Genomic DNA, 11,223 nt, shown 5'->3' on the forward strand with positions numbered 1-11,223 from the left:
TGAAAGGAATCTTTTGTAAATTCTGGAAGGAGGCTGTGAATAGTTACCAGAAAAGCATTTCAATATATTACAGTGTTTGAGTTATTAGGGAGTCATATGCCTAAAACTCAACTCTGGAGCAATTTGGAGTTTAGAAAAAAAAAAAAGAAAAATATCAGCAAGAATGCAAGTAGATTAGAAGAACTGAATATACTACCATGCTCACTGAAGAGATTCCTTCCTTCCTTCCTTCCTTCCTTCCTTCCTTCCTTCCTTCCTTCCTTCCTTCCTTCCTTCCTTCCTCCTTCCTTGCCTCCCTCCCTCCTTCCCTCTCTCCTTCCCTCCCTCCTTTCCTCTCTCCCTCCCTCCCTCCTTTCCTCCCTCCCTCCCCCTCTCTTTCTTTCCTTCCTTCTCTCTCTCTTTTTTCTGGGCTAAAATTGCAGCAGCTATATAGCTAGCACACACTCTGCACTCTGACAGATGAAGCTGACTGATCCTTTGACCAACCTGAAGAATGGGAAACCTTTATTGACAAGCAAAAACTTTAATACTCCTGTTCTTTATATTGAAAAGCATGGAAGAAGTGTATGGGAAAGGAAAAAGAAGAGAGGAAGAAAGGAAAAAGAGAAAAATATAAATCATAGAAGAAACAACACCAACAAAAGTAGCATACGCTAGCAGACAAAGAGACAAAGAGCTGAGAATAGTGTGATAAAAAATTAAGGTAGAACTGTGATGTTAATGATGCACATTGGAATCCATGAATTCACTAGTTTATTCATTCAAACCATATTTATTGAGTTAGTAGTAGGTGTTGAATCCTGGGAGCTTCAAGGGTAGATAAATACTGTTTATGTCTCTGTCTTCCAGGTGCTCATTGATGGGTAAGAGTAGGAGAGTATGGCCACATGTTACAAGTACAATGCCAAATGCATGAAAATGATACAATGGGAGCACAAAGGAGGAGTTTGTCCCTTTTTTTTTTTTTTTTTTTTTTTTTTTTTGCAAAAGATGGAGGGTAGGCTAGAAAAAGCTCTGTAGAAGAGGTGACACTTGAACTGAGCCTTAAAGGTTATGAAAAGTTATGTACTTCTTTACAGTTTCTGGCATAGTCCAGTGAAAATATCAAAATAAGAATTAATCACCCTATCAACCAGTGATCATAATAGTGCCAGAGCTATCTAAGATGAGTTTTTATGTTCATTACAACTTATGTGTGCTTTAAGACTCAACTCAGTGATTCCATCTGCTTGATGAAGGCTTCTTTGATTACCCTGGCTTGAACCGTTCTTATTTGGATTATCATGGTATCTTGGACTGAGTTTAGTCTCTGAACCACCCAGAGATCATACTGCTTTCCGCTGAACATAGTTTCCCCCACTACTGAATTGTTAATTCCCCAAGGTTCTTGAAACATGTTTCTAGTAAATTAAGACTCAGCCTGCATCCTAGCACTACTTTGTCTCACTACTGAAAAATAAGCACTTGTGAAATTTAGGAAACAGTAGTATAGATACTGACTTTGGGTCATTTATGCTTTCAGGAAAATGTTACCTGTGACTAGGAAGTAATGGCTTTTTGTTGGGCATGGGGGGATTGTGGTACAGCTCCAGCCCTAACTGCTGCTCAGAGTGGGTCATGGAGGGGGAGTGGGAATCACAGTGGTATGAAATTCATTTGTGAAGGTTACCTCCGTGTTGTCCCACCTGGTGAACTACTGGTGAATAACAAGCCCGTTGTATTACCTAAAGAGATGGCATTGAGTCTCTAATGTGAAGTTGTGGGATGGAGTGTTTCCTCATTAAATTCATATGTTAGCCAGTCAATGTTGATGAAGAGGCGAATATCCAAAGACTCTAAGTTTAAATTTTTGTGTGAATTACAGAATTCATATTTTCATCTAATGATCCAGGGCTCAATAGTTCTCTCTCAGAAGTTCACCTTACCTGTCCCATAAATTTTCTGTGGGTGGGAAGGTATGTTTTTTTTTCTGGTAACAGGGAATGTAGGTCAGAGTATTTGTGAGAACTACACTGCAAATGGAAAATGTTGTAGCATATAAATCCAAGATATTATTATTGCCATTATCTCCACCTACTAATTACCTAAAGACCAGTTAATCCACAAAAACCCAACTTTTTAATTGAGATTATAAGGAATTTATACCTTACCTGATAAGCCATCTTTTTTTTTTTTTAATTTCCTTTTAAATGTTTACATGGTCAAAAGTACCAGGTGCAAAATTATAACATAATGATGAATAGGCCACACATATAAAAAGTGATCCTTTCTGGATTGTTTAACATTTCTTAAAAGTTTTTTTTTTTTAATTTGTTTTTGAGAGAGAGAGGGAGAGAGAGAGAATCCCAAGCAGGCTCTACATTGTCAGGGCAGAGCCTGACACAGGGCTCTAACTCACGAACCATGAGATCATGACCTGAGCTAAAATCAAGAGTCAGATGCTTAAATGACTGAGCTACCCAGGTTCCCCCTGTTCTACATTTCTTTAGGAAGGATTAGGGGAAAAATCAGGACATGCAAATATGAAGCCATTTTAATTTATTTAAAATTAATTAAAAGAGAAAGGACACTCCAAGTTTTTTAATAAGGTGCCTTTGAAGATTAATTTTGGTTAAATGCATTTTTAAAAATTAAGTTGTCAGATAAAGAAAATAAGGAACAAGCAAATTCTTTGAAAAGTTTTGTCTCAAGAAAAAAATGCTTAAAGACTCCAGAGTAGACTTTTAAAACACAAGTATAAGCTTCTCAACTAAAAGGAAAAAAGAAGATACTAATCTTCCCTGAGAATGTGATGATGCCTTAGTAAGCATTGCCCAAAAATATTTTTTTTTCAGAAAAAAAACCCTGAGAGATACAAATAACTCTGATATTCAGATAATCAGACATCACAGACTTGATTGAAATAAATATGCTAGTCCTTAAAATTGATTGACAATCATCATTGGGTTCATTAAAAATTTTCAGAAATTGTAGGAAGATACAGTAGTATTTTCTAAGATGTTAGTATCTTAGAGACAGTCTAAGAATGAAGAAGTATTGCTAGTTACTGGACATAATAAAGCAGAATTATTCTAATTATTTCCTAGAATAAAATTGGAATTACACTGTTTGTACTAGAATTTATAATTTACTAAGAAGCTGCAGCTATGGTTTCCTGACAGTAAAATCCTTGATTAGAGAAATATCCAAAATTATGGCCTATGGAAATTATTCAAGATATGTTATTATGCTAAGAAATAAAAATAACATTATCCTTGTCAAACCATAGCAAGATGACATTAATTTGATACTATATTTCTATTTTAAAAGTTAGGCAAGTAGAATGAAATTCAATAAGTTAGACATTAAAATATGTATTTAACAAGCAGAACTCCACTCTGACCTGAAAGTTTAGTTGATTTATAAACAACATTAATGGAATATTGGTTGTTTCATTATGCTTATTTAATAAGGGAAACAATTAAAATATGTAGCTACTAGAACGGTGGCTATTGGGGAGTTAAGAAATTCCCATTTAGACAGCCAGATTTAGTGTCTTTTAAGATATAATATTTCCCTGGTGCTTATGTACATATGGACAATATTGATCCATATAATTCATTATCTCTATACAAAGTAGAAAAGCAAAACAAAAATACTAATAAGACATGTTTGCTAACATGCACATTTTTATAGCATTACATGGCCAGCCTGTTGTTGAATATTTAAAGCATAAACTAGTTTCTAAGGCTTGGTAATGCTAGTTATCCATTCTGAAAGGAAATTTCTCATAATTTTACTCCTTGTCGCTCATTTTCACCTAAGCATGTCAATATTTCTTCGAACCCTATAGGTAAAGAGAATAGAATACAGTATTAGAATTCTCCTTCAGTTCATAAAGGCCAAGATGTGGTTAGCTGGGCAGGAGCCCACAATACTTTGATGGAGATGAGTTTGCTGGCTCTACAGTAGCAAGAGCAGAGTGTTTACCTTTACTCAAAGGAAAGTGGATAAAAGCAGTACCATCACTGTGACCCAGAGAAGGGAAAAATGTAAACCTATTAGCATGGAAGACCATTCAGAAACATTTTCTATGAACTATGGGAGGACCAGCCTCATCATATTCCTGCTTACTGATCCACATTTGCTGGAATGTTGACAGGCTGGCCAGAATGGAACCCCCAATCCAAACGGAATACTTCCTCTCTGGGGGAGCTATGATCTTGATTTTCATTGTGCTAGGTGCCAGGGTTACGATTTCCTTCTGCATTCGGTCAGCAATGCCAGGGTACATTGTGCTGCCTCCAGACAAGACAGTGTTGGCATATAGATCCTTGCGAATATCCACATCACACTTCATGATAGAATTGAAGGTTGTCTCGTGGATCCCACTGGACTCAATGCCCAAAAAGGAAGGCTGGAAAATGGATTCAGGGCATCGAAAACGTTCGTTCCCAATGGTGATCACTTGCCCATCAGGAAGCTCATAGCTTCTTTCCAGTGAGGAGGATGCAGAAGCACTGACCATCTCTTGCTCAAAGTCCAGGGCCACATAGCACAGTTTCTCTTTGACATCACGGACAATCTCCCGCTCGGCTGTGGTGGTGAAGTTGTAGCCTCGTTCTGTCAGAATCTTCATGAGGTAGTCAGTCAGGTCTCTGCCAGCCAGATCTAGACGTAGAATGGCATGAGGTAGGGCATAACCTTCATAGATGGGCACGGTGTGAGTAACTCCATCACCAGAATCCATCACGATGCCTGTGGTTCTCCCCGAGGCATAGAGAGACAGCACAGCCTGGATAGCTACATACATGGCTGGTGTATTGAAGGCCTCAAACATGATCTGAGTCATCTTTTCCCGGTTGATCTTGGGGTTGAGGGGTGCCTCGGTGAGGAGGATGGGATGCTCATCCGGTGCCACACGGAGCTCGTTGTAGAAAGTGTGGTGCCAGATCTTCTCCATATCGTCCCAGTTGGTGACTACTCCATGCTCGATGGGATACTTCAGGGTCAGGATGCCTCTCTTGCTCTGAGCCTCATCCCCCACATAGCAGTCCTTCTGACCCATGCCTACCATGACCCCCTGGTGCCGGGGGCGCCCTACCATGGAGGGGAAGACAGCCCGGGGGGCATCGTCACCACCAAAACCTGCCTTGCACATCCCTGACCCATTATCTACCACCAAGGCAGACAGCTCATCATCAGTCATGGTGCTGGCTGGAATCTTCCAGAGAAGTGAGCAGAAGTTAAATATAGAGTAGATAGCAGATTATGGTGTGCAAGGGGGAGGATGAACAGGCCGAAACACTCTGGAGAGGGGATCCTGTGCTGTGATGACTGGTATTTAAAGGTGCACGCTGGCCCCACCCATGTCTTATCCCACCAGTTCCCAGCATTTCTGCGTGGGGTTGCCTTTGAGGTATTAATAATGATGATGGTGATTATATAAATCATTAGGAGACCTTATTTCATACAGAGAAAATTGACTATCAAGTGGCCAAATCTGAGGTTACTGTAATTAGGCAACCCACACATGGTTGTCAGCGTGCTTTGGCTCAGTCTCTAGATAACTATGATGATGCAATGGGGGATATAAAAGCAAGATGAAAGAAAGCTAGTGTGAGGTATGGGTAACATGGCTGGAAGGACCAATCCCTCCTCACTTTACTCTCTGGGTCCATTTTCTCCACAGTAGCTTTAACTTTTCATTCTTAATATATTGTTCTTATGAGGAGCCGAACTCCGAAAACTTCACTTTTTCAAGATTTTCTTTCCCATTTTGGTCCTAATCCCATAGGATGTTCATCATGATGGAAATTATTTTAATGGATGAAAATAATGAATGGCCAAGTGTGGCCTGACAGCTGTAATTTTAATGCATTTGCATTGTGCACAATTTAGGGATATTTAATAGACTTCTAACCCATTGGAAGACAGCTAAAAGCAATAAAGTGATCAGTAAAGTAAACCATTATATATTTTCTTTCTTGATATAAATTTCTAACAACCAAATTAAATTAGGAACTTACTATGCCCAGACATTGTTCAGGAACTAGATTATTGGGTCCATGTTGACTGCACAGAGGCTCAATGTCCCTCTTGCATGATTTATTAAGTAAAATGCAGATTATAAAAATTGTATCAATTTATAATAACTCTTTAGTTGTACAACAAGGAACATAATTGATAATGAGTTTTAAAGTGATATGTTTGAGCTGATCTTGAAAACATTTTGATCTTCAAGATTCATATAATGTGTTATAACATCAAGCTTCTCTCTAGTACACACTTGGAATAGTATTAGTTTTCCTTTGATTTTAGCATATACAATATTACACCTTGGTCATTTTATAGGTATAGTTTGTTTGGATTTTATTTTCAATATAGAAATATAGACAATTTAGTAGACTGTGTGCCATGATATAATGTAGGACTCTAGTAATGTGTTTCAAAGAAACAGCAATTCTCAAAGTTCATTTCTTTGCTCCCACTATGCTATGTAAACAGAAGATCCCTGTCAGCTCTTCTAAAGCAAAGCAATTTTTCATTGCTCACATTGGGGTTCTCCAAAATCACCTTCGTTTTTGGTTAATTAATTAATTGCCACTTTGTAAGAGGTAGCAGCAGTCTTGCAGTACTGGACAGTACTTGACAAAAGTGCAACTTCCAGTTCAAGGCCAGGAGAAATAGCTGGTGTCTTTGCTCATGAGCCTCTGGGAGAATCATGGTAACACCAGGTTAGGAGCGTCCAGTCCTCTTCTTTGTGCACAGCTTGACACAGAATTATACGATTACTTTTCTCTGCGTTTTCTCAGTGTTTTCCTAAAATGTGCTTTCCAAACCTTCCTGCTGATAATCAGTTATGGTAGAATGTATTTCACTACAAAATCCATAGTTTTGCTTTTCTTCTGACCAAGATTGTTCTAGTTTTTTCTGTAACTGCAAAATCAATTCCTCCGTCAACAAAATTAAAGAACTCACCCTCAAACCTTCACACTGAATGGTTTTGTGTACTTCCTTTTCATGTAGCACAACCAAGCTTTTGATTAAAATAATATTTTATTGCTACAGGATGGTACTACTGGAAATGTCTTTTTAACAACAATAGCAAACTAAATGCACATGCTACAAAACTGTAAAGAAAACACATTGCATTTAAAGCCAGTCACCATTTATGAATTTCCAGGCTGGAATACAAAACAAAGCCGCATCAGTAGAGGAGCCCATATGGCACCAAGTGCAGCCTTTAGATTCTAGGTTTACTGTGGTGTTCTCCTTAGAATTGTCTTTGGATGGAGAGTTGTTTGGCAATGAGACCACACAGCATAGTTGATGCCTTAAGAGTGAGGCTGATGTGTGATTTTTATAGAAGACCTTCTAACCTCTGTTTTAATTTTGGTGTACCAGGAGAAATCTTCATCAATTATATACTCTTAAATAAGCTTAAGTTCTTTTACTTAACTCCCCGTAATACAAGAGGGACATGTGATAATTCGTCCACCATCTAAAAATAACTGCTTAAATGTTTAAAAAGTAGTAAGGATTTGTGTGAGTGAAATATACGAGGTGGATTTACAAATATTGGACTCTGAGGGACTGTTCCCAAAGGTAATAGGTTTTATAACTGACTGGAATTTATAAATACTTAGCTAGTTACCTATACCTAAAACCTTTGGGGGCTTTTATGATTAACTTTTGGAAGCCTAGAATATCATTTTCTTTTACTTTTGCCTAGTTTGGCTATTCTGCAGGTATATAAACCCTGAGTAAAGCAGGAGTATTAGCATTACATGTAAGGATAACAAGCTGGGAGGGTTTAAAGAAGTGCCCTACTGCTCATCACAAGGTTCTCATGATCTTTCCTTTTCCAAGCAATCTTAGAATTAATTTTTTTTGATTAAAAAAATTCAACATTTATTTATTTTTGAGAAACAGAGAGAGAGACAGGTGTGGGGCAGAGAGAGAGGGAGACACAGAATCTGAAGCAGGTTCCAGGCTCCGAGCTGTCAGCACAGAGCCTGACATGGGGCTTGAACTCACAAACCGCCAGATCATGACCTGAGCCAAAGTCAGACACTTATCTGACTGAGTGACCCAGGTGCCCCAATCTTAGACTTATTCAATCCACCAACATTTACTCAACATGCTGGGCACTGGTGCTATATTGGTGAATAAATGCTTGCCCTTATTTTTAAATAGTCTAGTGTCTTGTGGGTGAAGGTCACATCTGAGCAGGCTAACATTGGTCACTGTGCATTGATACAGAACAGCAAGCTTGTGTTCTGATGGGACACTGCCTGTGTTGCGTCAGTAGTTAAATGTTTTGAATATCATTCCCAAATTCACCGGTAACAGAGTACGATGTGGTTGACATATACAGGGAAAGAGCACAGAGTATATGAAGGCTAAGGGAGGAGCCCTTGAACCTGGGGAAGGGAGAGATCAGGGAAGAGGACCCCTGGGCTGAGTTTCAGAGGATGGGCAGGATGTTGCCAGTGGCTGGTGGAGGGAATATTGAAGCATGAGTACCACCGACTTGAATAAAATTAGGAAATCCAGGATATATTTGGAACTAGGTATCTACACAAGGGTCAGCAAGGTTTTGGAATAGGAATCTGAATTTTTTTTTTTTTAGTGTTTACCTTTTAGAGAGAGAGAGAGAGAGAGAGACAGAGACAGAGAGAGAGGGAGGCAGGGATCAGAAGTGAGCTCTTTGGGCTTGAACTTGTGTAAGATCATGACCTGAGCCGAAGTCGGATGCTCAACCAAATGAGCCATCCAGGCATCCAGGTGCCCCAGTAAGAGTCTGAATCTTAACAGGCATGAGGAAGGGAGGAGAACTCCAGAACTGGATGTGACTTTCCTTCTGGGCACAGAAGATGTGACTAGGGGCCCACACAAGGCCATGTGTTAGTGATAATCTCCTGTCCCTGGACTCTCATCTCCTAACCATACTGCTAAAATTGAGAGTGTTAATCAGATCCCTTTGTGCCACCCCCCTGGAGATTCAATTTAGAATATTGAGGTCAGCTACCTTCTTCCTTGGTTTTTACTTGATTCCCTACTTGTGCCCCACACTCTCATCCTTTGTAGCTTTTGCACACATGTCTAATTTGGGCTAATTATGCAGTTTGGGAAGCTGCATAATTCACTTCCAGGTAGGATTATGGTAGGATTATGATTGGTAGGATATGACTCAATGTAGTTTTTGTTTTTTAAGTTAGGAGAAGCACTCTTTCTGGAGATGTCCAGAATCATAGCTAGGAAATTATTTCCTATCTCTTGGACTAGTAGGGCCTCCTGAGGGTTTTCTTAGTTATCCCTTTGCTGACAGCAAGGCTGCATGTTATCTGTGGCAGAAAAAGGGTGAATGGGCAGAATGACTCTTTGGGATAGAATTCAGGAGAGGAGATGAAGGTAGGAAATCCAAATGAAAACAGGGGCGGTAGAGTATCAGAACTTAAAACCTGGATATTGCTGGTTTCTCTTCCTTTATCTATCATGTTGCTAGTAACGACCTGGAAGAAGCTACAGAAAAGATGGTACTAGCATTTGGTGCAGATTCTGGATTGTTCACGGGGGCCAGACCTTGATGTAATACAGAGCATGTAGCTTAGGACCCCAGGCATTACTTTGGTCCATACAGTGTTCTACAAATGGTTTAGAATTTTTAGTTTTGAATATTTGGAAAATAAGTAGATTTCTGAATTCCTGCTTCTCTTAAAAAAATAGATCAAGCAACACTGGATCCCATTCCCAAATTACAGCTGTCTAGCAGCTCCCTCCCTTAGAAGGAGTGTGAGTTCTCCATTCTCCTTGACCCCCCACAGCCCTATAGCACTGCTCCCAACCTACTCCATTCATGCTCCTTGTAGGCTTAAGAGTTTAATGTGTTGTGAGAAACCAAAGAGGAACATGCATTTTGGAGGGGGTTGGGTGAGGTGGGGTAAGAAAAGGGCAAGTGGAAGCACATGTTGTATGGTTCTTTCTTGTATAGGAGGTGGTTTGCTACAAGAGAGGAGGTGGTTTCCTCTCTTGCTACAAGAGAGGACCAATAGTATGTGGCTGAGTTTCTTAACTATATGACAAATGCCCAAATGTAACACTTAGTCTTAAGGAATTCAGTTCAAAAGATGGTAGGATAGGAAGACAGGTTCTAGTTTTCATTGTTTCATTGATGATGGGATATGGTGGAATGGGTTTACATTACAGAAGGGAGGATTTATACTAAATAATTAGATGAATATTGGTGAGAATGTGATGAGTTACAACTCTATTTTTGGCAAAGTATCTCTGTTGCCACCTTGAAGAGGATATTCAGAGGTCTGGGTCCTGGAATTTTCTCCTGTTCTGTTTGGACAGGTTGAAAGAGACAATTGGTTTTTTATTTATTTTTTATTTTAAAGCTAGTTAGTTAGTTAGTTAGTTAGTTTGTTTGTTTATTTATTTATGTATTTATTTATTTATTTATTTATTTATTTATTTAAAGAGGCAGAGAGAAAGGGAGAGAGGGAGAATCCCAAGCAGGGCTCCACACTGTTAATACAGAGCCCCACATGGGGTTTGAACTCACAAACTGTGAGATCAGGACCTGAGCCAAAATCAAAAGTCATCTGCCCAACTGACTGAGCTGCTGAGGAGCCCCTGAATTGGGTATTATTGATTAACTGATTATTTATTTATTTTGAGAGAGAGAGAGAGAGAGAGAGAGAGAGCGTGAACAGGGGAGGGGCAGAGAGAGAGAGAGGGAGAGAGAGAATCCCAAGCAGGCTCCCCATTGTCAGCACAGAGCCCCACTTGAGGCTTGAACTCACAAACTGTAAGAGCAGGACCTGAGCCAAAATCAAGAGTGGGACACTTAACCAACTGAGACATCCAGGTGCCCCTGAGCTGGGTTTTTAAATGATATCACATTCTGGGCCTTTTTCTTTTTCTTTTTTCTTTTATTATTTCTTAATTATTTATTTATTTTGAGACAGAGAGAGCACAAGTGGGGGAGGGGGAGTAAGAAGGAGAGACAGAGTGCCAAGCAGACTCTGCATTGTCCACAGAGCCCGATGTAGGACTTGAATCCACGAACCATGAGATCATGAACTGAGCCAAGATCAACAGTTGGATGCTTAACCAACTGCGCTACCAAGGCGCACCTTTTCTTTTTCTTTAAAGCAGGAAGGCTAGCTTTATGAGAGAGATGGATGCATTTTGATTTCTTGGTATCACTTTGCTCTGAAACTATGAGTTCTT

General features: G+C 39.5%; 1 protein-coding gene across 1 annotated transcript; it reads right to left on the reverse strand.

Moving 5' to 3' along the window:
• Positions 1-4,057: 4,057 nt before the first annotated feature.
• ACTBL2 (actin beta like 2) lies at positions 4,058-5,188 on the reverse strand. Its single transcript, XM_003980976.4, has one exon. It carries the CDS (start codon positions 5,186-5,188, stop codon positions 4,058-4,060), a length of 1,131 nt encoding a protein of 376 aa, XP_003981025.1.
• Between the last annotated feature and the right edge of the window lie 6,035 nt (positions 5,189-11,223).

This window comes from Felis catus, chromosome A1 (genome assembly GCF_018350175.1).
Source record: "Felis catus isolate Fca126 chromosome A1, F.catus_Fca126_mat1.0, whole genome shotgun sequence".
Lineage (NCBI taxonomy): Eukaryota > Metazoa > Chordata > Mammalia > Carnivora > Felidae > Felis > Felis catus.

Excerpts from the sequence above, each read along its gene's own strand:
- ACTBL2 (XM_003980976.4), bottom strand. The coding sequence starts at position 5,188 with ATGACTGATGATGAGCTGTCTGCCTTGGTGGTAGATAATGGGTCAGGG.